Source organism: Mustela lutreola, chromosome 17, assembly GCF_030435805.1.
Source record: "Mustela lutreola isolate mMusLut2 chromosome 17, mMusLut2.pri, whole genome shotgun sequence".
Taxonomy (NCBI): Eukaryota; Metazoa; Chordata; class Mammalia; order Carnivora; family Mustelidae; genus Mustela; species Mustela lutreola.
In genome coordinates, this window is record NC_081306.1 from 2,503,310 (window position 1) to 2,527,772 (window position 24,463).

Consider the following 24,463-nt stretch of genomic DNA (forward strand, 5'->3'; position numbering starts at 1 on the left):
GGGCCACGTGTGCCTACACCAGCCTGGGCCCCGGGCAGGCCTCTGCAGCCGGGGCGGGTGGGGGACGGTGGCCCCTGCGCGCCCCACCTTGGCTCGGCGAATAGCTGGAGATAACTCGTTTTCCAAGTGGACTGAAGTCCATGCTCCTCCGAACTGAAGCCAGCCCTGCGGCTCGCCGCGGATGCTGGTGGCCGTGCGGCCCGGCACGGAGGGCACATGATCTCGGCTTTGCCATCTTCCCACCTGACAAGGGACTGGTAGAGGCGGCCAGGCCTCCCTGTCACGTGTTAACGTCCGTGTCCTCTTGTGTCACGTGTTAACGTCCGTGTCCTCTTGTGCCCCCAGTGGATGAGAACGGCGGCGCAGAGCCCGAGTGGGGCCACCAGGCAGGAGAGCTGGACGGCGGAGGCTGGAGCCACACAGCCACCCTTGGGTTGGGGGCGGCTGTGAGTGATGCAGGCAGACCCTGAGATACGGCCCATTCCCCTTTGACGGCCAGCGCACCAGACGCAGGGGCTCCTATCTTATGCCCTGCTGCCTTCAGGGGTGTTACTATGTGGTATAAATTCTTCATCTGAAAAATTAGGCAAGAAACTATATATAACGCCTGAGAATGGAACAAGCAGTCTCTGCAGAGAGCCAGGCCTTTCGCTTCCCAAAGAGCTGGCCTTTGCCCCTGTCCCCAGAGCCCCCGCCGCGCCCTGACCTCACCCTGTATCAGCTCCACCGTCTCCCCGCAGGTGTCGGACTCCCCCTCGTCTGCCAACAGCCCGCCTACTGCACGCACGGACAGTCCCCTGCTCCAGCACGGACAGTCCCCTGCTCCAAACCGTGTGATGAAGTTCCGAGGCCTGGGCCTGCCTGTGGAGGACGCGGGCGGCTAGACTTCAGCCTCCTGCTGATGCTTCCCCGCCCTGCTCGTGGTTACCCAGGGGTGCACGTGCCAGCCAGGCCCCGATCGCACCTCACCGGTTCCCAGCCTGCCAGAATCTTCCCTGGGACCTCGGAGACTGTGGGCGCTGGCGCTGCGGGGACGTGGAGCTGACCTTGGCAGGGGCACCCGCTCCCCCGGGCGAAGGTTTTGTCTGCTAGGGGGTATGAATGAGACTGATGGGCAGGAGGGGGCCCTGGGGGCCACGGAGGGGGGTTTCATGACGTGGGGACTGGCTGCCGGCAGGGGGCGCAATTGAAAATGCAGGCTAGGAGATGGCCACGGCCGTGGGTCAGGCCGTGGGTCAGGCCGGGCGCACACAGGGACAACAGAAACCTCCCCAGACTCCCTGCCACCACGGCCAGCAGGGCTGGGCTGAGCCCTGACCGGGCCCAGCGCCCCCTCAAGAGTCTGTGGGCTGGGGCTGTCCTGTCAGGCCAAACATGACAAACAAGTTGGTGGCAAGCACAGTAATTATTAAGCTCAGACAGCAGCTAATGCTCACGGACCCGCCCGGGCTCTGTCCGTGCACCGTCTCTCGAACTCTCCGTGGCAGGTGCTCGAGCTGCCCTATTTTCCACATGGAGACGCACGGTGAAGTACCCCAACTCTTCCACAGCAGGGAAGCTGGGGGCGGGGTCTCAGTCCAGGCAGCTGACCCCAGAGCCCACCCTCTATAGCTGTGCACACAGCCAGCCCGTGGCCCCAGCACCTCAGGCTGCATGATGCCCAGGGTGTCCAGGTGGAGTGTTGGCCTGGAACGTCCTTCTGGGGTCTCGCCCCCCGGCCTCTGCTGCTCGCTGGCCTGGAGCCTGCGCCTTGCCACGCCCTCACCCTGTGTCTGTCCAGTGCCCAGAGGGGTCTCCAGTGAAGGCTCCGGCACAGGCCGGGTCTGGCTGGTCTGTAGATGCCGGGAGCCAGCGCCGGACCAGGGGTAGAGCGGGGAATGTGTCTCAGATCCTCAGACCCTGGCTACGACCACCAGAAGCTGACCGAGAAGCTCAAGTCCAGAGCCCGCACGTAATGCCAGTACCGAACCGGGATAAACAGGACCTCTCCGGGAGACAGGACGCAGGACAGGAACGGGGCCTCGGCAAACCTGGGAAACCTTTCCAGGTCGGGATTCTCCACGTCAACCTGAAGAAAACCCGACCTGTCACCTGCCTGGTCTCCGGGGAGGGGCAGTTGGGGGGCGGGGAGGACCTGCAGCGATACACGTGGAGCCTCCGAGCACCCACCTGGCTCGTGTTATGAAGAAGGTGCGTCTCGTGTGGGTATAAAGCCTCTGACTCCTGTGGGGAATACAGCCGGATGTACTTCCTGCCGATCACCTGGGGAGACAGTCACTGGTCACTCTGCTGCTGCCCTGAGTGTCACAGCTGCCCCCCCCACTGACCGCAGGCCCCTGAACACACCAGCCTCCTACACCTGTGCCCTTCCACGCGCTGTTCCCTGCACCCAGACTGCCCCACCCCTGCCCCTGTTCCAGGCCAGCCATAGGTTTAGCCTCCAAATATATTACGGATCAATAACCAGGGAGGCTAGCCGAGCAGCCCAAGGTCACCGAGCTGACAGGTGACAGGGCTGGCGTTCACGCCAAGCAGTGGGTCTGGGGCCCCAGCTCTCAGCCATTCTAGTGCCTCCGGGCTAGAAAAATGTTCTCGTCTGTTAAACCTCTCTGCCTACAAAAAAAGGTGGTTTTACAACAGGTGCCCCTTCCCTTGCAGTAAACACACCCGCTCCCTGTCTGGGTCTCAGGGCATCATCATCCAGCGGCTCATCGGAGAGGTGCTGGCAGGAGAGACGAGCCTGGTTCTGATGGACGGCAGGCGGGGCGGGGGTCGTGGGGGGGGGGGCAGAGGACCGTGAGGGCACTTGCTCTGTCCCGATAGGGCTCCCCGGCCCTGCTCTGCCCGATCCCAGGGGCTGTTGGTCCCAGAACCACACCTGGAAGCAGCCCCCGCCGGAGGGAGGGCCCCACCGGGAGCCTGGCACCCCCTCTCTGTTTTCACTTTTGTCTACACCGGTCTCTGGTGTTTAAACATGGATAACGGGACCAGGCCACGCAGGGCTGGGCCGGGGGAGACCCCAGGCCGACGCTCTGGAGCGACTCCCACCTGGACCAGGAAGTTCTGCTGAGGGTCCTGATGAAGGGGGGACACCGTTCCCCGGGGACCAAACCAGGCATTAATGGTGATCCGGTCCTCCTCCTCGTCGCCCAGGCAGCAGTAGTCGGGAATACTGATGTCCCGCTTCAGCTCCGGGATCTGGGGGGTCAGAGCACACGTGGGGGCCGAGCCCTGGTCAGGGACGCACCAGCCCCGAAGTCAACGGACCATCTCACGGGACACACACTGCCCCTTCAGGTGACAAGAGGACCGCGTCTGCCTGTTACTTTGGGGAAACTCCAAAACCAACTGAGAACGCAAACATACGGGGGCACCCGCCTGGCTCAGTCGGTTGAGCCTCTGACTCTTGCTTTCGGCTCGGGCTGTGGTCTCAGGAGATCGGGCCGCGCTGGGCTCTCCGCCCGTCCGTCTCCCTCCGCTCCTCCCCCTAAGCGAGCTCATTCTCTCTCTCAAATAAATACCATTTTTTATAAAAGAAAGAAAAATCAATATATAATCCTTAGGAAGGACTTGTAGATAATTGTATTTCCAGATTTGTCTCCCTGTCATGTGCGTTTTACCTTCGTTTCTTTTTCGAAAACTTGATAAAACTGTTCTGCTCCTAAAAATACACCAGCTCGCCACGTTCTGCCAAGTGCCACGTTTTTGAAAAATCAAATGAAGGAAAAACCAGAAAGTGGGGTTGCGTATTTATCAAATCTCCGGAAAGGGAGATTTTTCCAAAATGGACTAAGGAGAAAGCAGTCACCCCGTGTGCATTTTGAACACGTTGACGAATACAAAGGCCAACACAGGGAGAAACTCCCGCACTGCCGTCCGTGCGGCTTACTGCGGAGAGCTCGCACAAGGTGACGAGGAAACAGGAGGATCCCGGTACGTAGCTACACAAATCATCAAAGAGCAAAACCCAGACACTACACAGAAGTTGTTCGATACAAGGCGGACCGCCATCCCCGACCTGCCGACAAGAGGGGCTTTCAGGCAGTGTGGAATCCGCTCAGGCAGCCCCTGGGGTCCCACCACCCCCTCGTGAGCGCCCCTCCTCACGGGGCACCAGGGTGGGGCTGGGACCGAGCCGGCATCCTCCCGGGGCGCCGACGGCCGCCGCTGGGGCCGCCGTGGGACGCTCCCTTCTTCAGGCTGACCATGAGGGAGGAGCCGGCACAGGACTTCTGCCTCCGGGCTCCCTCCCTCACCGCCACCCGGCTCTCCTGATGGATCTCCGCACAAAGCCTCCTCTTCCTCGGACCCTCCTGCTCCGAAACCTAATTGTGGGGCTCCCTGCTGCCTTGCAGATAAATCCGAGTTCTTGGTCCGGCCTTCAGGGCTCGCCCACGTGGAGGCCCAGCCTCCCTCTTCGCCTTCGAGCTCTGCTCTTCTGAATGCACCTCCCGGGCCGGCGGACGCACCCGGCACTGTGGGGCCCGCTCCGGATTGCGCCCCTGAGCCTCGCTGCGCAGGGGCCTCTCCCTGCAACGTCCTCCTGCCTCCGGCCTGGGTGCACCAACTCTTCCTCCACCCCAGCCCGAAACCCCCTCCACGTACAGCCTTCGGCCACCCTGTCCTAAGGGTCTTCAGTCGGGCCAAGCAGGGCTGGGGACCCAGAGGAACCGAACCCGGCCCCTGCCGGGAGTGTGCCGGCCCGGCCGTGGGGAGACGGCCTCGTGGGCAGACAACAGAGACGGGGTAAAAGGACGTGCCGGGGTTCCCCGCCGCCACCCCCGAGAAAACCCACAGTCAAGGACAGCAGCGACCTGCTCTTTCTGGTTCAGGTCAGAGCCTGCCGCCCGCACCGGGCTGCCTAGGACCCTTCCTCCGGGTCCGGCCACACGTGCTCCGACTCCTGGCTCTACCGGATGGGGCCCCTCCTTCCGTCACCATGGCCTCCCCCCTCCCTCCTCCCCGGCCCCACAGGCTTGTGGCCCTGGGGTCAGCACGGCCAGCTTCCTGCTCACTACTGCTGCCCGCCGGTGAGGGGGACGTGGATGCCACCCCCGTAGGTGGCCCACGAGGCTGCTAGAGCCTTTCCTGCCGTCCGGGCTTGAAGCCCAGGCAGGGAGGTGGGAGATGTCGGGGCCGAGGGCAGCGGAGCGTGGGCTCAGCCTTACCTGGTCAAAGAGCTGGTGCTGCGCGAGGTACCCGACGTCGCTCGACTGATCCGCAGGAGGAAACCGGGAGGGACACGGAAAAAGCCTGGTGAGTCGTAAGCAGCAGCCTCGGGGGCTGCTGTCCCGCCGGCTCCTGGGGCCGGCGCACCCCAGCCGCGGGCCACCAGCTGGCCACAGCCCTCCGCCGCGTCCTGTCCCCACTGGGCCCCCTCTGTGCCCCTCGCAGGCAGGGCTGGGCCTTGGGGAGGCTCGGGATCTGGGGCCGCCTCTGTAGGGACGGGCCCCGGGCTCTGCTGCCTTCTCCCCGCTGAGGATTTCTTTTATAAATAAAAATGGAATCATATCCTATTATTACTTTGAAATGTTTGCTCCATTTAATGTCGACCCCACGAGCAGCTGCTCAGGTGAGTCTGGATTTTATTCTGACAAACACTTCGCAGGCGGGACGTGTCGTTAATCCCAGCTCCCCGGTGCCAGGCGGTCAGGTTCCTTAGCCTTTCCGCCAACAGCCCAACATTCTGGTCCTGGTGCTTATATGTCCTCCCCAAAATAGAACAACTGAGTCAAGGACTGTGTGTATTTTAAATTCTAATACGTCTGCCCACTTATTTTCCCAAAATTAACCACAGACTGTCTTCCCAGCACAACTGAGTAGCCACTTCCCGGCCGCACTCCGGGAGACGAGCGTTCTGTGAACATCCCACCATGAGACGGACGCAGAGATCGCTGCCTTACACACCGGGCCCCACAAGGCCCTCTCGGGGGGTGGGTGGGCTCTGGCAGGGTCACTGAGGCTGGCCCGGCTCCCCCCAGCCGCAGCCAGAGCGCAGCCGGCCCGGGTCTCGGGGGCTCAGAGGCTCCCATCACGCGAGGCCCACTCTAGACCCCTCGAGACCCCGTGCTCCCCCCTCTCCCTCACTCCCTCCTCCTCCTGACGACTCCAAAAGTCACACCCGGGCCTCAGGGAGGGGAGGCCACGCCCGGCCCTCACTGGGAACAACGTCATACGATAACACAATAGACCTGCTTTTGGAAATCGTCTGGCAGTTCCTCAAAATGGTCACAGAGTCACGTGTGACTCAGCAGTTCCGCATCTGGGACACACCCGAGAGGATCGAAAACAGACGAGGGCACAGAACCTGGACGGGAACGTGCCCAGTGGCGAGTTTCACACCAGCCAGTGCAGGCCACCGGAACGGCCACCAGCTGGCGATCGAGTGTGGTGTGTCCGCAGCCCGGGACAGCCACAGCAGGGAACCCTAAGAGTGCGGAGCTGACAGCGGCCAGACACAGAAGGCCACATGCTGTCCAAGTCCGCTTCTACGCCAAGTCTAGCACTGGGAAATCCACGGAAACACAAGGCAGGTTAGCGGTTGTCTGCGGAGCGGGGAGGGCGGAAGAGGAAGTGACGCTCATGGCCACACCATCTCTTGGGGGAGTGATGAGAATGTTCTGGAATTCGTGGCGATGGTTGCAAAATCTTACAAAGACAATTAAAAAAAAAAAAAAAACACAACAAACCACCACTGAATTGTACCAGGGGGAAAAAGGACCTGAAATGAGTCAGCGTGCGGCTCTGGCCCCCCACCAGCCCCTCCAAATCCTCGTCCTGCAGCGCCGGGACACCTGGGCAGCGCTGCGGCGAGGAGGCACGACGGCGTACCTCATCCCGGAGGTATTTGCTGATGAACTCGTTGACCGTCATGAGAGTCTGCGACCAGTCTTCGTCCGTGTACCTGGAACCGACTTCCACTGGGACAGTTCGACAGCCGGCAATTTCCTGGAGATACTCCAGACTAGGAGACAGATACGTGTGGCTTTGCCTAAGACCTGCTGGGCACGTGGCCATGCTGGCCGCCTCTGGTGTCCACCCTACAGGGAGAGACTGCGGTGACCCCCTCTTCACAGGCGGGGGGCACTCGGGCACCAACACGTGGGGTGACGTGCCCACCAGCGCCAGGTGGCTTTGCAGAGAGATCTGGGGAGGCTGGTTTACCAAGGTTCTTGCTGGGCGGTTCTACCGCCCTGCTGGCCCACAGCCCCCTAGTTCTCTCTCTGCTTCCCCGGTCTCTGAGCCGAGAGACCTCTGAGCAAACAGCAGACAGCACGGCGGGGACGCTGGCGTCTGAGCTGGCGGGGGCCTGGCCCTGCCCGTCACCGGCCGGGGACCTCCAGGAAGTTATTTATTCACTGTGCCTGTAAGCTGGGGTGGTGGCCGTGCCTGTCCCCCACGACGGGAACCAGGGAAGACAGAGAGAAAACACGGCGCGTGCCCACCGGGTGGCTGGTCCGTGGTAAAACTCATCATGAACATTTGAGGCCACAACTCTTCACAGAGCCGTGGGGGGAACTACTTCCTCCAGGACCCACGGGAGACAGCGGACCCGATCCCCCCCCTCGGAAGCCCCGGCTCCTTCTCGCAGCCGTAGCACGCCGGCCACTGCCCAGTGGATGGTCGGGACCTGCATGTGAGGCTGCACGTCCCTCGGACGCAGGGAGGCACGCAGGTGCAGTGGGTGCTGCCGACGGGCAGAGCCACTCACCTCCACTTGGTCATGCACGGCCACTGGTCCACCACGCCTTCCAGGATCACGGGCCTCCCGGGAGCCAGAAACTGCTTCCTGAACTGCTGGAGGGACGGACAGCGAAGCCGGGGCACCGGTCTCTCGGACGCCACATCTGGAACCGAAACCCCAGTGTTCCTCGCTTTCTGTTTAAAATCCAAACACAGTGGAAACAAGCGCAGAGACGTTAACGCTACAGGCGCTGGACATCCACGTCCCCAGCGGGATAGCTTCCCTGTCACTGAGGACAGCAGCATCGGGGGTGGGCACGGTCCCTGCGCCTCCTCCTGCTCATTCTGGCAACACCTAGACTTTTCCCTTGGCCAGCTCAAGTGTCCGTTCGATCAGAAAAGGAACGCACGGCTTTCACTGAATCTCCGCGAGAGGGAAAGTCACCATCCCAAACGCTGTCTGGTGTCCAAGGACCCTTTCCCGTGACCACATGCTCCTGGCCCAGGTTCCACTGCCCTGGCAGGAACACGCCGAGATGAGTCTAAAGCAGGTCTCTGGCCCGGCGAGGCCGTGGGAGTGGCTGCGCCAGAACTTCCTCAGCCACCGGCCAGCTGGGTGCCCCGAGCAAGTCACTCTCTCCAGCCTCAGTTTCCCCATCTGTCATGTTACTCAGAGAGGAGACCTCCCAGGTGGGGTGCCCAGGATCACCCCGCAGGCCTCCCGTTGGCCTGGTTCTCGGCCTGTACACCCTCGCTTTGGTCGTCACACCTGCCCTTGTCAGTGTGAGCGGCGCTGCCTGCGCACCTGTCTCACCACGGGAGACAAGACGCCCGTCTGCAGCCTCCTAGAACCCGGGCTCCAGGACAGTGGGCCCTTCTGGAGCGTCCCGTGCCCCTCAGCTGCACACACCGCCCAGCGCTGCCCAGGAGCACCACCTTGGGGACGGGGCCCACCTTCATGCTCCCCAGGACAGACTTGGCATGGGAGAGGGAAGGGCAGGTCCAAGGACACAGGCAGGTCTGCCCTGCCCCCAGAAAGGTCAACCGACACCATGCCCATGGCCCCCTGGCGTCCTCGGCAGCACCGGGAATCACGGAAAACCTCCTCTGAGGATTTCACAGCCAAAATTGGCTCCCTCCCTGTTCTTGCCTTTTTTTTTAATCCTTTTTAACCCACAGGTGAGGTGGACTGTGTTCCCACACGCCTGCATCACCGACCCATTTCCTCCTGGCGAACACACACGCCCACGGGTCAGGGCTGCACCCAGCGCCGGAGCCTGAATGCCGTCTGCCACCACCCTCGGCTCTGCGCCGTGTTCCTCGCACCCCCAAATACCAGGAACCACCCACGCCAGGACCTCAAGGGTGGGACCGACCAGCCACGGAACCCGGAGGCAGCTGGAGGCAGCAGCTCGCCCCGATTCGGCAGCCCCGAGAGCGAGGCAGCCCGGAAAGTGGGTGATGCTTCAGCGAGCTGACCGAGAACAGTCTGGAAGGTGTGGGCTACAGCTGTCTGCAGGCTGGCCCCCACGAGCCCTTCGAGCTGCTGCTCTCGGGGACCACAGAGCTTCCCCTCCGTCTCTCCTGAAATGGCACTGCTTTTGCGAACGTGGGGGGGAAAACCGAGAAAGCAGACCATGCTGTTCCATCTCTAAATCCACAGAGATGCTCTTCCCTGCCAGAGGTCGGCATGCTGCCAGGCCTCGGCCCTGGGGACAGCCGACTCCTCCCTTCTAGAAAAAACCGGGCTGTGGGGGCGCGCGAGGTGTGGCGGGCGACAACCCCACCCGGATACCTTCGTGCTGGGCTGCTCCTGGGCTGCGCCGGGCCTCTTTCCTGAGCGGAGGTGCGCCTGGAGGACGGCGGCAACCTTCAGGAGGACGTCCCCGTGGATGGCCGCCCCCATCAGCAGCCCCATGTCGCAGACTCTGAGGGCCTCTGCCACCGCGGGGGCGTTCCCGGGCTCATCGCACAGACACGTGGCCTTGAGCAGGCAGCCGAAGGCGTAGACGCGGCGCCAGTCCTTGTGCACGTCCTGCCAGGGGCCTGTGTTGAGCTTCTCCCAGGAGTAGTCCAGGACCGCCTCGCTGGCCTGCAGACACTCGCTCCGGCGGCCCCCGCAGAACAGCTCGGCGGCCTCCCGCAGCAGCCGCGCCACGCCAGGCTCCACCTTCGCCCCGAGCTCCGGCACCAGCTCCTCTTTCGTGGGGGGCAGGAGTGCCCGGAGGGCTTCCCGGAGAGCGCTGGCTCCGGCCAGGGGCTCTCGGTTGTCTTCAGCCATGGGGCCCCTCTGCCAGCCTAGCCTCACGAAGGTGGGGGGGGAGAGAGAACAATTAAGGCAAAACAGCACGTTGCACACCTAAACACGTACATTTGTAGGTTTTCATAAAATCACATGGGTGGGGGGAAGCTTGATCTGTGATGACATCCAGTGGCCAAGGCGTCAAACACTGAGAATTTAAAAATATATATTAAAACGCAACCCACTGAATGGCAGAAGATAGTTCCAAATGACGTACCCGATAAAGGGTTAGTATTCAAAATATATAAGGAACCGACACAACTCAACACTCAAAAAACAAATTATCCAACTACAAAATGGGCAGAAGACACGAACAGTCAGCTCCCCAAAAGAAGACGTCCAGATGGCCAGCAGACACATGGAAAGATGCTCAATAGCCCGCCTCACCGGGGAAAGGCAAATCGGAAACCACAGTGAGATTTCGCCTCCAACCGTGAGAACGGCTAAAATCAACAACACAAGAAACAGGTGCGGGCGAGGAGGGGGAGCGAGGAACCGTCTCCCAGTCTCATGCTGGTGGGAATGCGAGCTGGTACAGCCACCGGGGAAAAGAATACGGAGGTTCCTCCAAAAATTAGAAATAGAACGACCCTACCACCCAGCAACCGCATTCCTGGGTATCTAACCCCCCAAAATACAAAAAAACACTAATTCAAAGGGATACGTGTACCCTGGGGTTACTGCAGCATTTTTATAACAGATGAACCATGGAAGCAGCCCACGTGTCCACCGATAGATGAACGGATGAAGATGTGATGTGAGTGTGTGTGTGTGTGTGTGTGTGTGTGTGTGTGTTAGAATATTATTCAACCATAGTTGAAAGACAACTCTCAGATGATCTCACTCCTGTGATATTTAAGAAACAAAACAAACGAGCCGAGAGACAGAGAGAAGCTGAGAAACTCTTGACTCTGGACTCTGAACTCTAGAAAACAAACTGATGGTTCCCAGAGGGGCACCGAGGGAGGGATGGGTGAAATAGGGGACGGGGATTGAGCAGTGCACGTATCGTGATGAAAAAAATCAATTAATAATTAAATCAAAACGGGATAAAAGGGGCGCCTGGGTGGCTCAAGGGGTTAAGCCTCTGCCTTCGGCTCAGGTCATGATCTCAGGGTCCTGGGATCGAGTCCCGCATCGGGCTCTCTGCTCAGCGAGGAGCCTGCTTCCTCCTCTCTCTCTGCCTGCCTCTCTGCCTACTTGTGATCTCTCTCTATGTCAGATAAATAAATAAAGTCTTAAAATAAATAAATAGGATTAAAAAAAAGTAATAAATTATCTGAAGTCATTTTCCAAAGACAGAGAGGCCGCGCAGACTTCTTCCTTCTAGGTTCCTGCACGCGTCCTTGTGACGGCATCGCACGGGTCGTGGGTCGGTGGCCTCCTCGGCTGGGCAAAAACTCTACGGGCATGGCCCTCGTCTGTCTGGGGCCACGGCTACATTGTGGACCTGGCACAGGACCAGGCTTGCCGTGGGTGCCAGATAAATGTTTGCTCAGAGAGGATCACATACTGTCCTTGTCTGGAATGCCTCAGACACCCCGCCTCTCTGGCAAACTGCCATCCGACTTTTGAGGTCCATCCTCAACGACCCCGTATGGGAAGCCCGCCAGTGCCCTCTGACAGCATCTTGTGTTGGAGCAGCTCTTGACTTTCTTTAACCGTGCGTCTCCCATATGGACTCCGGATACCAGCCTACATGGCCGTCTCTGCCGTGCTAGCTGGGGGGCTTCTCCAGGGCAGGAACAGGTCTCATTTCCCGGAGTCTGGCTCCCAGCAGGGACTCAGTGAAGACTCCCGAAGGAACATCTCAACGTCTCAGGGAGAGACGTGGAAATATATAAAACCCACAGAGAAAGGAAAAACATCACAGTTGGTGCCTTCGGTGGCATTATCTGCAGATGGCAGGCCGGCCGAATGCAGACGTGCAGAAGTACAACACGCGAGGAGGTCGTCCCGGATTCCGAACTGCTCGCAATCCCTGTCCACCTCCGCTACGACACACGAGGTAAGGCTCACAGCCATTACGTCCCCATCTCCGTGGATACCAAGAAACAGGGACCATTGTTCTTTCTGCAGAGACTGCTCTACACTGGGGCTCAATACTCTTTCCGTAGAAGGCCAGAGAGTCCACCTTTCCGGCCTGGCAGGCGGGACAGTCACCGTGTCACTGCCCTGCCCATGCAGCATGTACAGTATGTAAACGGACGGGCATGGCCGCGTTCAAATAAAACTTTATTTACAAAAACGTCCTCGCTTCAAGCTCGCCAGGATCCAGTCCTTGTTCGTCCTGGGCACACAGACGACATCTCCAGGTCTCCCCCACAATGAGATGGGACCATGCCACCAAGTGGTAGCTAGCGGGAACGTCCGTGACAGAGCCACTCCCAGGGCTGGCCCGCACACACCTCCTGGAGCGTTCTCCATGCTTTCCCTACCCACCGGCTGGAAGGGCAGGACTCTGAGGCCCAGGGGGATGACAGAGCCGCAGGAGCCACCCCACCAGGCATATGGACCCACACTGGAAGGCCTCCTCAGCCGAAAATGACTTGCATTGTGATCAGCTAGAGTGGAGACAGTTGGCACTTTGCTGTCTCCCACGGGCTGTTCTGGACCAGACAGTTCTTGCCAGGGACCCCGTTTGTCACAGATTGTCCCCGGTTCCTAGATCACACGGCCACTTGCCTTCCTGTTCTTTTCCAAGGGCAGCTTTCCAGCTTTCCTTTCGTTCTGTGGTCCCACTGGGGCCCTCTGAGAAACGTCTTCTTCCTTATGGCAGCCCGGGTTGGCTGGTTTGGTTAACAAAGAACCCTACCTGGCCCACACAAGGCCCGTCACCCAGCATCCCCTGGTGGGTGGTGGAGGCCAGAAAGAAAACTTGCCTGTGACGAAACTGGATTAGGTGCCTCCTATCCAGTGACGGGGAGAGAGCCACAGCTCCCCAGTGGTCCTTGTCTCCTGTTACTACCACCCTTCTCCAACTCCCTCCTCCTGAGCACGGGCAGGACCGACCACCGAGTAGACAGAATAACGGCCTTTGCAAATGCCATCAGGAACAGGGACGTTGAGATGGGAAGGCCATCTTGGATGATATGGTTGGGCCCAACCTAAAACAGGAGCTCTTGGAAGAATCTTTCCTGGCTAAAGTCTGAGCCAGAGGGAGAGAGGACTGCAGAAGGGTCAGAGAGACGCAGTGTTGCTGGCTTTGAAGATGGGGGGGGGGGTCAGAAACTGAGGGGTGTGGAAGCCTCTAGAAGCTGGACAAGGCAAGGAAATGGATTCTCCCCTGGAGCTTCCCAAAAAGGAATACTGCCCTGTCGAGTCCTTGATTTTAGCCTTGTCAGTCCGTGTTGAACCTCTAACGCAGAGAACCGTAAGCCACCCAGTCTGAAGTAATTTGTCGTGGCAGCAATAGAAAACCATCACGACTTGCTTCTAACCAGCAGGTGTGCAAGCTTGGTATGTGGGGCTCCTTTTTTTTTCTTTTGGCCTAAGACGGCAAAGGCGATGGGATGCCCGCTGGCTCAGGATACCGAGACTGTGACTTCTGCGGCTAGCAGACTCTCCCTGCTGCCTTCCCGGCGTGTGTGCGTTGGGGACGCAAGCGGCCATGCTGGAGACACCCACGTGGCAAACGGACGATGGGGCCTAGAGCCAACAGCAAGCTAGGAAGCGAGGCCCTCGGAACTGAATTGTTCTGACAACCACAGGGGTTTAGATCCTTGTCCAGCTGAACCTTCCGATAAGGACGTCGTCCTGACCGACACCATAATCGGAGCCTTTGAGATCCTGACGCAGAGGACCCGTCTACGACACACCCAGACTCTCGACCCAAAGACACTGATAAATACACATTGTTTTAAGCAACTAAGTTTATGGTGATTTGTTATACAGCAGTAAATAACTAATAAACACCCCGGTCCGGATTTCCCTGACACGCTGGGGCTCAACTGTAACTCACAGAACAGAACGGAAGGAAAAAGCATGGCTTCCTTTAGCGCCGTGCATGAAGAAGTCAGCAGCAGACAGGGAACTGAAGAGGGACAGCCCCAACCCTATCTCTGGGCTCCAGGTTAGCTCATTTCTCCCCAGCTCATGAGTAACAGCAGTAGAATACTGACAGTACTGTGAGATAATCTCACCAAATCTCACACTGGCCCCAGGATGCCGAGAACATACAAAGTACTGGCTATAAGCCCCGGATGCCCTAGGCACTTAATTCTTACAGAAACCCGAAGACAGTATCATCATCCCCACTTCACAGCTCAGGAAGCTAAAGCAGAGAAGTTGAATGACTTAACCAAAGCACTTGGCTGGGAAGAGAGCATGCAGAGATTTCAAACTCTTGGGAGGGCTTCACAGTCCAGCCTTCCGGCATGGCCTTACCCACGACCCGCCCACAAAAATGCATGTGAGCCCATCAGCCGGCCTTGCAGGGTGGCTTCATGGCTCATCCCGGTCAGAGTGACTCAGTATCTTAAGAAGCGACCTCAAGAAGTCTCGAGGATCCAAAAGACCTCAGAGACTTCATATCCTGGCTTCTCACAAAGGTCTATAAAAAAGCCTCCCAGAAGACCACTTATTTGCCTTACTATAAAAATGGTTTCCACTAGGGCCTTATGCACCAGCTTTGTAAACTGGTCTCTTAGTGGCCTTAGAAAAATGGCTTCCCAACTGGTTCCCTGGGATGCAGATTACGGACTTTGCTGACTGACTTCTCAGGGTGACCTTCCCAAACAGAAGCCCTTTGTGAGGCTGAGGGGGGCCTTATAAAGCAAGCCTCTACACGTGGCCTCGAGCACTGCTTCGCAGACAGGCTTCCCAAGGCTTGTGTTCAGTCTCCAGAAATCAGCCTCCTCAGGCAGCCCCTGTGTTGCACTGCAAACCAGCCTTGGAGAGGGCCTCCTGGAGACGGCCATGTCAAATAGCCTTCTGGGAGAGGGCCCACATGGGACAGTCTCCTCTTGGCCACATAAAGTAGCTTTAGTAACACTAGCCTCCCTGGGGCGCCTGGCTGGCTCAGTCAGTAGAGTGTGGGACTCTTGATCTCAGGCTTGTGAGTCTGAGCCCCACGCTGGATATAGAGATTACTTAAAAATCGTAAAATTAATGGAGGGGGCAAGATGGCGGAGAGGTAGGAGACCCTGTTTCAACCGGTCCCCTGAATTGAGCTACATATCTACCAGTACACTCTGAACATCCATGAAATCAGCCTAAGATATAAGATTATACACTGCTGGATCTCTGCGGGGGGCAGAAAATCATCAATGGAGAGATACAGTGGAGGGGGAGCACTCGGAGGATAAACAGAACGGGAAGGGGGCCACGAGAAGCCCCATATTATGCTGCCTGTAAGAGACACGTTTGGAACCTAAAGACACATCTAGGCTGAAAGTGAAATAAATAAATAAAATCTTTAAAAAAAGAAAAGAAAAGAAAAAAGAAAACAAGAGCTTTGAATGACACATTGGACCAGATGGACCTCATAGGTAAATACAGAACGTCCCACCTTAAAACAACAGAATACTCCTTCTTGAGCACACATGGAACCTTCTCCAGAAGAGACCACATACTGGGTCACAAATCAGGGCTCAACCGATACCAAAGGACTGAGATTATTCCCTGCATATTCTCAGACCACAATGCTTAGGAACTGGAGGTCAATCACAAGAAAAAGATTGGAAGGAATTCAAATACATGGAAGCTAAAGACCATCCTGCTCAAGAATGTTCGGGTCAAGCAGGAAATCAAAGGAGAACCTAAACGATTCATGGAAAACAATGAGAATGAAGACACTTCAGTCCAAAACCTATAATATATGGCAAAGATGATCCTAAGGGGGACATACATAGCCACTCAAGCCTCACTCAAAAAAAACTGAAAAATCCTGAAAACACCAGCTCTCTTTACACCTTTAAGAACTGGAAAAATCAACAACAAACTAAGCCAACCCCTTGTGCAAGAAGGGAAATAATCAAGATGATAGTAGAGATCAATGAGAAACTAGAGCTACAATCGAACATGTCAATGAAACTAGAAGCTGGTTCTTTGAAAGAATTAATAAGATCAATAAACCACTGGCCGAACTAATCCAAAAGAAAAGAGACAGGACCCAAACTAATAAAATTATGAATGAAAGGGGAGAGATCACGACTAAATCAAGGAAACAGAAACAATTATCAGAAATTATTATCAACAGTTTTATGCTGACAAGTTAAGCAACCTAGAAGAAATGGATGCATTCCCGGAAACCTATCAAGACCTATTCAAGACTGAACCAGGAAGAAATTGATAACCTGAAGAGACCAATATCTGTAATGAGACTGAAGCAATGATCAAAAACCTCCCAAAAAACAAGAATCCAGGATTCCCGGGGCAATTCTACAAACATCCAAAGAAGAAATAATACCCATTCTTCTAAAGCTGTTTCAAAAAATAGAAACAGAAGGAAAACTTCCAGACTCTATGAGTAGAGTCAAGATCAAGCCAGCATTACCTTGATCCCCAAACCAGGCAAAGACCCCACCCAAAAGGAGAATTTCAGACCAATATGAATATGGATGCCAAGATTCTCAGCAAGATCCTAATAAGATCCAACAGTACATTAAAAAGATTATCCACCGGGTGCCTGGGTGGCTCAGTGGGTTAAAGCCTCTGTCTTCGGCTCAGGTCATGATCCCCCTGTATCGGGCTCTCTGCTCAGCGGGGAGCCTGCTTCCCTTCCTCTCTCTCTCTGCCTGCCTCTCTGTCTACTTGTGATCTCTGTCTGTCAAATAAATAAATAAAATCTTAAAAAAAAAAAATTATCCACCATGACCAAGTGGGATTTATCCCTGGGCTGCAAGGGTGGTTCAACATTCGCAAATCAATCAATGTGATAGAACAAATCAATAAGAGAAAAGAGAAGAACCACATGGTCCTCTCAATTGATGCAGAAAAAGCATTTGACAAAATTCAGCATCCATTCCTGATTAAAACTCTTCAAGTATAGGGACAGAGGGAACATTCCTCAGCTTCATATACTCCATCTATGAAAAACCCACAGTGAGTATCATCCTCAATGTGGAAAAGCTGACAGCCTTCCCTTTGAAATCAGGAACAAGACAAGGATGCCCACTCTCAGCTCTGTTGTTCAACATAGTATTAGAAGTCCTAGCAACAGCAATCACACAACAAAGAGAAATAAAAGTATTCAGACTGGCAAAGAAGAAGCCAAACTCTCTCTCTTCACAAATGACATGATACTTTATATGGAAAACCCAAAGGACTCCACCCTCAAACTACTAGAACTCACACAGCAATTCAGTAACGTGGCAGGATACAAAATCAATGCACAGAAATCAGTGGCTTTCTTATACACTAACAATGAAAATACAGAAGGGGAAATTAGAAAAGTGATTCCATTTACTATAGCACCAAGCACCATAAGATACCTGGGAATAAACTTAACCAAAGACGTAAATGATCTGTACTCGAGGAACTACAGAACACTCATGAAAGAAACTGAAGAAGACACAAAAAGATGGAAAAGCTTTCTATGCTCACGGATCGGAAGAATAAATTGTTAAAATGTCTATATTGCCTAGGGCAATCTATACTTTCAATGCCATCCCAATAAAAATTCCACTGGCCTTTTTCAAAGTGCTGGAACAAACAATCCTAAAATTTGTATGGAACCAGAAGAGACCCCGAATTGCTAAGGAAATGTTGAAAAAGAAAAACAAAGCTGAAGGCATCACGTTGCCTGACTTCAAGCTTTACTACAAAGCTGGATCACCGAGAAAGCATGGTACTGGCACAAAGACAGACACATAGACCAGTAGAACAGAGTAGAGAGCCCAGAGATGGACCCTCAACTCTATGGTCAAAGAATCTTCGACAAAGCAGGAAAAAATATCTGGTGGAAAAAAGGCAGTCTCTTCAATAAATGGTGCTCGGAAAATTGGACAGCTATGTGTAGAAGAATGAAACTTGACCATTCTCTTACACCATACACAAAGATAAACTCGAAATGGATAAAAGACCTCAACATGAGGCAGGAATCTATCAAAATCCTAGAGGAGAACATAGGCAGTAACTTCTTTGACATCAGCCACAGCAACTTCTTTCAAAGTAGGTCTCCAAAGGCAAAGGAAACAAAAGAGAAAATGAACTTTTGGGACTTCATCAAGACAAAAAGCTTCTGCACAGCAAAGGAAACAGGCAACAAAACAAAGAGGCAACCCACGGAATGGGAGAAGATATTCACAAATGACAGTACAGACAAAGGGCTGGTATCCAAGATCTATAAAGAACTCCTCAAACTCAGTATCAAAACAACAGATAATCATGTAAAAAAAAATGGGCAGAAGACATGAACAGACACTTCTCCAAAGAAGACATACAAATGGCTCACAGACACATGAAAAAAATGTTCATCATCACTAGGTACCAGGGAGATTCAAATCAAAACCACGCTGAGTTACCACCTTACACCAATTAGAGTGGTCAAAATTAACAAGACAGGAAACAACGTGTGTTGGAGAAGATGTGGAGAAAGGGGAACCAACCCTCTTCCACTGTTGGTGGGAATGCAAGTTGGTGCAGCCACACTGGAAAACAGTGTGGAGATTCCTTAAGAAACTGAAAGTAGAGCTACTCTATGACCCTGCAATTGCACTACTGAGTATTTACCCCAAAGATACAGAGGTAGGGAATAGAAGGGCCATCTGTACCCCAATGTTCACAGCAGCAATGGCCACAGTCGCCAAACTGTGGAAAGAGCCAAGATGCCCATCAACAGACGAATGGATAAGGAAGATGTGGCCCATATATACAATGGAGTATGATGCCTCCATCAGAAAGGATGAACACCCAACTTTTTTTTTTTTTTTTTTTTTTTTAAAGATTTTTATTTATTTGTCAGAGAGAGTGAGTGAGAGCGAGCACAGGCAGACAGAGTGGAAGGCAGAGTCAGACGGAGAAGCAGGCTCCCTGCGGAGCAAGGAGCCTGATATGGGACTCGATCCCAGGACGCTGGGATCATGACCTGAGCCGAAGGCAGCTGCCCAACCAACTGAGCCACCCAGGCGTCCCAACACCCAACTTTTGTAGCAACATGGACGGGGCTGGTGGAGATTATGCCTTGTGTAGTAAGTGAAGAAGAGAAAGTCAGTTATATTGTTTCACTTATTTGTGGAGCACAAGGAATAACATGGAGGACACTAGGAGAAAGAAGGGAAAAGTGAATTGGGGGAAACCGGAGGGGGAGACGAACCATGAGAGACTGTGGACTCTCAAACTGAGGGTTCGGGAGCGGAGGAGGAGAGGGAGTTAGGAGGGCTCGTATTGCGTGGAGCACTGGGTGTGGTGCATAAACAACGAATCCTGGAACACTAATACAATTTTAAAATAAATCTTAAAATTGCTTAAAAATCTTAGAAAATAAAAAACAACCAAAAAAAAAAAAATAACAAACCAAAACCCACTAGCCTCCCAGAAGACTGTCTGTTGGCAGCACGAAGCAGCGATGCACGGGGAGGAAGCAGGCTGGTCGTTATCTGAGCAATCTTGCAGCAATCTTAATCTTACAGCTTCTCAGAACCTTTGCTGTTTATTTTTTTTTTTTTTTAATTTTTAAAAAAGATTTTACTTATTTGAAAGAGAGACAGAGCGAGAGCGTGAACACGTGCAGGGGAAAGGGAGAGGGAGAAGCAGGCTCCCGCCAAGCGGGGAGCCGGACATGGGCTGGATCCCAGGACCCTGGGATCAGGATATGAGCTGAGGGCAGAGGCCCAAGGACTGAGCCGCCCAGGTGCCCCCAACCTTTGCCTTTTAAACAGTTCCCAAAGCAAACAGCCTCCGGGGGAGGGGCCACGCGGTAGGTACTACATGGGGCAGGCTCTCAAGGGTTTCAGTAAGCGGCTTCCTTACACATCGGGCCCTCATCTGGGGACCAGGTGAAACCCAGGCTTTGTGTTAGTTTTACAAACCAATTGATTTCCCCCGGTGTCTCCGGAAAACCAGGAACCAGGGTATGTTCTACCAAGGAACCCTCCCGTTAGCTCCCATTACCAGGTGGAGTCACAGGAGAAGCGGGCCTGCGCTGGCTGGCCAAGCACCTTCTTGCTGACTGTCTGCACCTGACAGAGCAGGTGGCCGCACGTGGGCTGCACGCAGGGGCCTGCACCCAACCAGCCACTCGCTCTGGCCCTCTACTGAAGATGAAGGTCCGTTACAGGCTACATGAAACTCCTTTCTAAGTGGCCTCAAGTCCTGGCTTTACAAATCAGCCTGCTAGCACCCCCATGTACTGGTCTGGCAAAAAAAAAAAAAACGGGGGGGGGGGGCTTCTTGGTATTTCTATTCATCAGCCAGAGTCGCCTTGAGACCCGGCCTTATCGACTGGCTTCCCAGAGTTCCTCACTGAACTGCCTTTTATAAAAGGTAATACTCAACAGCTTTCCAGAGGAGGGAATAAAAAATAAACGGCGCGCAAGTCCTTCCGAGCGGCGCTGTAGACCGGTCTTCCGGTCGGACTCCCAGGGTTCCACAGGAAATGAAAAGGCCTAAGCAGAGATGGGAGAAACGGCCGTCCGGAGGTCAGTGATGGTAAGTTAACTATACAATATTTCTAACAAACCAGGAGGCTATATAGAAGACCCTGTCGCCACCCCCTTTTGGGGGCGGGGGCTTGGGATCCATTTTTCTCTTGTAAAATTTTGTATTCTTAGCATTTCCTCCAATGTTGTTTTTCATTGCTTGGAGCTCTCATTTGTGTAAGCGAGAATTTCATTTTACACAAGCTACGTACCCGGATGGCTGTTAGTAGCTTTCTTTCATACATATGTACATTTCAGTATTTCTTATCTAAATAGTTAATAGTTAGGACTGGACAAATCAGAAGTTAGGGTCATTCCAGGCCAACTGAGACCACTGGTCACCCTCATCCTGAAAAAGCCTGAGGGGCCCTGTATCACCACATTCAAGTCGGTCTCCTAGAACTCCACGGTATCCGCCTAGAGACCTTTTGTTGGTCACAGAAGCCTTTTTTGGGGGGGAAGGAAGTGACGGTGCAGGTTGTCAGATCAAGTGCTCTTGTGCCCTGACTTTAAAAAAAAAAATTTTTTTTAAATTTATTTATTTGACAAGGAAACAGACACAAGCAGGAGTGGGAAAGGGAGAAGCAGGCTCCCCACTGAGCAGAGAGCCTGATGTGGGGCTCGATCCCAGGACCCCGGGATCATGACCTGAGCCAAAGGTAGACACTCAACGGCTGAGCCCCCCAGGCGCCCAGGTGCTTTCAGAGCACCAATGTACTAGTGCATTTCAGGGGAAGGTAAGGTACATCCTGCAGAGAATAGCTTCTCAGTGGACTGTGTCTTGGCATCAACAGGGCCTTTTTATTGATGCACAAAAGGCTAATCTTGGCATGGGGCTCCCATAAAGGCTACAGAAACTAACCTCTCTGAGTGGCTTCGATCCGGGCTTTGTAAATCAACCTAATGCTGACTTCAAGAAAAGCTTCCTATTGGTGGTATTAAACACAAAGGAGGGGCACCTGCGTGGCTCAGCTGTTAAGCATCTGCCTTCGGCTCAGGTGGTCCTGGGATGGAGCCCTGCATGGGGCTCACTGCTCCACAGGAAGCCTGCTTTTCCCTCTCCCACTCCCCCTGCTTGGGCTCCCTCTCTCGCTGTGTCTCTGTCAAATAAATGAATAAAATCTTTAAAGACACACGCGTGCACGCACACACACACACGCACAAAGAGGAGCCAAGTATAGGCTATTTAAGACAGCCTGCACGGACTCTGGTCCTGACTTCCTAAATTCACCACCCACCCAGCGCACATTAGGGAAGAAAACTAGTGTTTCCTTAGTGAACAGCCCAACTGGGTTCTGGGGTTTACAAAAGAAAGCCTGCTAGGAACCCATCATCGTCATCCTAGAATTCTCTTATCTTTAAAAACCTAAGGCAGCTCCCAGGATAGTCTTTAAACTGGCTGGAAGAAATGGTTTAAGAATTTCACCGGGAAGGGCGCCTGGGGGGCTCCGTGGGTGAAGCCTCTGCCTTCGGCTCAGGTCATGATCTCAGGGTCCTGGGATCGAGCCCCGCATCGGGCTCTCTGCTCAGCGGGGAGCCTGCTCCCCCCACCTCTCTGCTGACTGTCTGCCTACTTGTGATCTGTCAAATAAATAAATAAAATCTTAAAATTAATTTTTTAAAAAAAAGAATCTCAGCAGGATTCGCAGAAGGGGTCAGGTGGGCCTCATCCAACTGCTGCACTCCCCGCCCCAAGGGCCCCCACCAAGGTCTCGGGCTGCCCCAAGAGCGGCAGGCTGGTCATGCGAAGCCTGGCCCGGGTGCCCTCCGGGACAGAACCCCCGAACCAGCCTTCTGGGAACAGTCTGCGCCGTTAGTGTTGAAATCTCTCCAGCTTTCCCGCGGCTCTGCTCCCCGCAAGCGGTGCAAAGCCCAAGCGCTTCCTAGGGAGGCCTGGGGACGCCTGGAACGCCTTATTCCCCGCGCAAGAGTCCGTCTGGCACCCTGCGGGCCGCGCCGTCCCGGGTCTCCCCAGCACCCGCCCCCCCCGCCGACCCCGGGGCTGCCGAGCGCTCCGCGGGACCCCACCGCGGGGGCGGGGGGCAACCGCGCAGGCGCCCTAGGGCGGCACCCCTGGGAGGCGGGGAGCGGAGAACCGCGCAGGCCCACACCGCCTACGCGGGCTTCACGCATGCGCCACACCGACACGACAGGCGACAGTCGAGCGGGCTCGTGGCCGACACGCCGGCAGGGGCTCGGAGGCGCGCTCAGGCCGCATGCGCCCTCCGTTTTCACCGCCCCACGCACACCCGTTTGGCTACCTTGGAGAGCGGCCACGGGTCGTTCCAGAGCGCACGCGCCAGGCCGTCAGGCTCGGTCTCTCGCGCGCAGGGCCGCCGCGGGCTTTCCAAGGCGCACGCGCGAGGCCGTCTCTCTCTCTGCCCCCCGCCCCCGCCCCGGTTTCCGCACAGCGCCTGCGCGGTCCCCTCCTCCGGTTCTGCAGAACCGGAGCCGCCCGTCCTCTGCAGTCGCTCCGACTCACCGGTTCCGAGGGCGGGTGGTGTGCGGCCGCCCAGAGGCCGGCGACGCCGTGTTCCGTCCCGTCGGAGCACTCCGGCCGCCTCCTCCGGGCCGCCAGGCTTGCCGCCGCATCGATGCCTCGGGGCTCACCGATTCGGCGCGGAGCGCTAGCCGAGCGCCGAGCGATCGATGCGGCGGCCCCGCCCCATCCCGCCCCGCGGCCGCAGACCGGCCGGCTGGAGGCGTTTCCCTCCGGTTCTCCTCCCCCCGGGGGACCCCGGCGACTTCCCCCGCCCTGAGGGCTCCGTGGGCTTGTCGGCGTCGCACCCACCGTTTCATCCGGACCGTCCTGTTCAGACGATCCTCCCCCCCCCCCCCGGTTTACAGAGAGGCCAGCAAATGCCCAGCGGAATAAAGGGGCCAAATCCTTGTGTTTGGGGAAAGTCACAGATCCGAAATGTGAACCCCCACGTGCTGCATCCACCGCCCGTGCGTGTGGGAAGGTCCGGGGTCTCGGTGGGGAGGCCGGAGTCCCTCTGGCCCGCGCTGCCCCGACCCCGAGTGCTGTGGGCATCCCTGAGGGTCTGGGTTTGGAGCGCGCTGCCTGCGGCTCCCAGGAACCCGGGCCTTGCGAGGCGAGGAGCAGAGGCAGTCGGAGGTTCTGCTCGGACTGGGTCTGGAGTCCGAGGAGGAAAGGGAAGCGAGTTCATTTCTTGGTACGGAAGGAAAACTCACGACACCTGTCAAAGGGGGTAAAGCAGACGACAGACCTCGGCCACGGGCGGGGTGGGGGGCGCTGGTGATAGGGAGAAGTGGGGCGCAACTGCAAATAAAACCAAGACAAGCGCAGATTTATAGCCAAGGAGGAGGGTCTAGGGCAGTGCACAGACATTACTAAGAGGAAGCACCGGGGGTAAGGGGAATCCTGCTAAAGCGACTGCACAGGCCAGACTGGTAAGGTATCAGGGGTAGAGAATAAGGCATTTGATCAGATATCAGAGGTGGGGAGTTTTTGCTGAACTGGCCCGAGAGGATTCTTGCTAAAACTGGGCTCCACAAGCCAAGGACAGCGCTCAAAGGTCCAGTCAGAAAAAGGATTCAGAAGAGCCTGCTACCATTAGTTCAAAGAGAGGGTCTTTGTCACTGCTGGCTAGGGACGTGCTGGGCATTTTCTGGGGCCCTGAGACTCCTCAGTATTTTGTGATTATCTTAAGACCCCAGTTAGGTGGAGATTAATATGTTTTATAGATGAGGAGACTGGGGCTTGCTCAAAGCCCATTCAGCAGATTGGTGTTAGTGTGTTAGTCTTAAAGTAAACATCATGTGAGCTCAGCCCCTGCCCTGGAAGAGCTCACAGATAAGAGAGATTGACAAATATTTATTGAGCATTTACTACAAACCTGTACTTTCAAAGCGCTTTAAAATATTAAACTCATGG

General features: G+C 55.4%; 1 protein-coding gene across 3 annotated transcripts; it reads right to left on the reverse strand.

The window, feature by feature from the left end:
- Positions 1 to 1,386: 1,386 nt before the first annotated feature.
- KDM8 (lysine demethylase 8) lies at positions 1,387 to 23,196 on the reverse strand. 3 transcript variants are annotated; one of them, XM_059154850.1, is made up of 8 exons: positions 23,048 to 23,196; positions 9,479 to 9,981; positions 7,712 to 7,878; positions 6,832 to 6,964; positions 5,169 to 5,213; positions 3,049 to 3,198; positions 2,170 to 2,262; positions 1,387 to 2,068 (listed from the first exon to the last, which is right to left on the reverse strand). In XM_059154850.1, the coding sequence occupies exons 2-8, from the start codon at positions 9,962 to 9,964 to the stop codon at positions 1,904 to 1,906; spliced, it is 1,239 nt and encodes a 412-aa protein (XP_059010833.1). In that variant the 5' UTR covers positions 9,965 to 9,981; positions 23,048 to 23,196; the 3' UTR covers positions 1,387 to 1,903. The 3 variants fall into 3 exon arrangements, with proteins under 3 accessions (XP_059010833.1, XP_059010834.1, XP_059010835.1); XM_059154851.1 differs by lacking the exon at positions 23,048 to 23,196 and adding an exon at positions 22,827 to 22,950; XM_059154852.1 differs by lacking the exon at positions 3,049 to 3,198.
- Between the last annotated feature and the right edge of the window lie 1,267 nt (positions 23,197 to 24,463).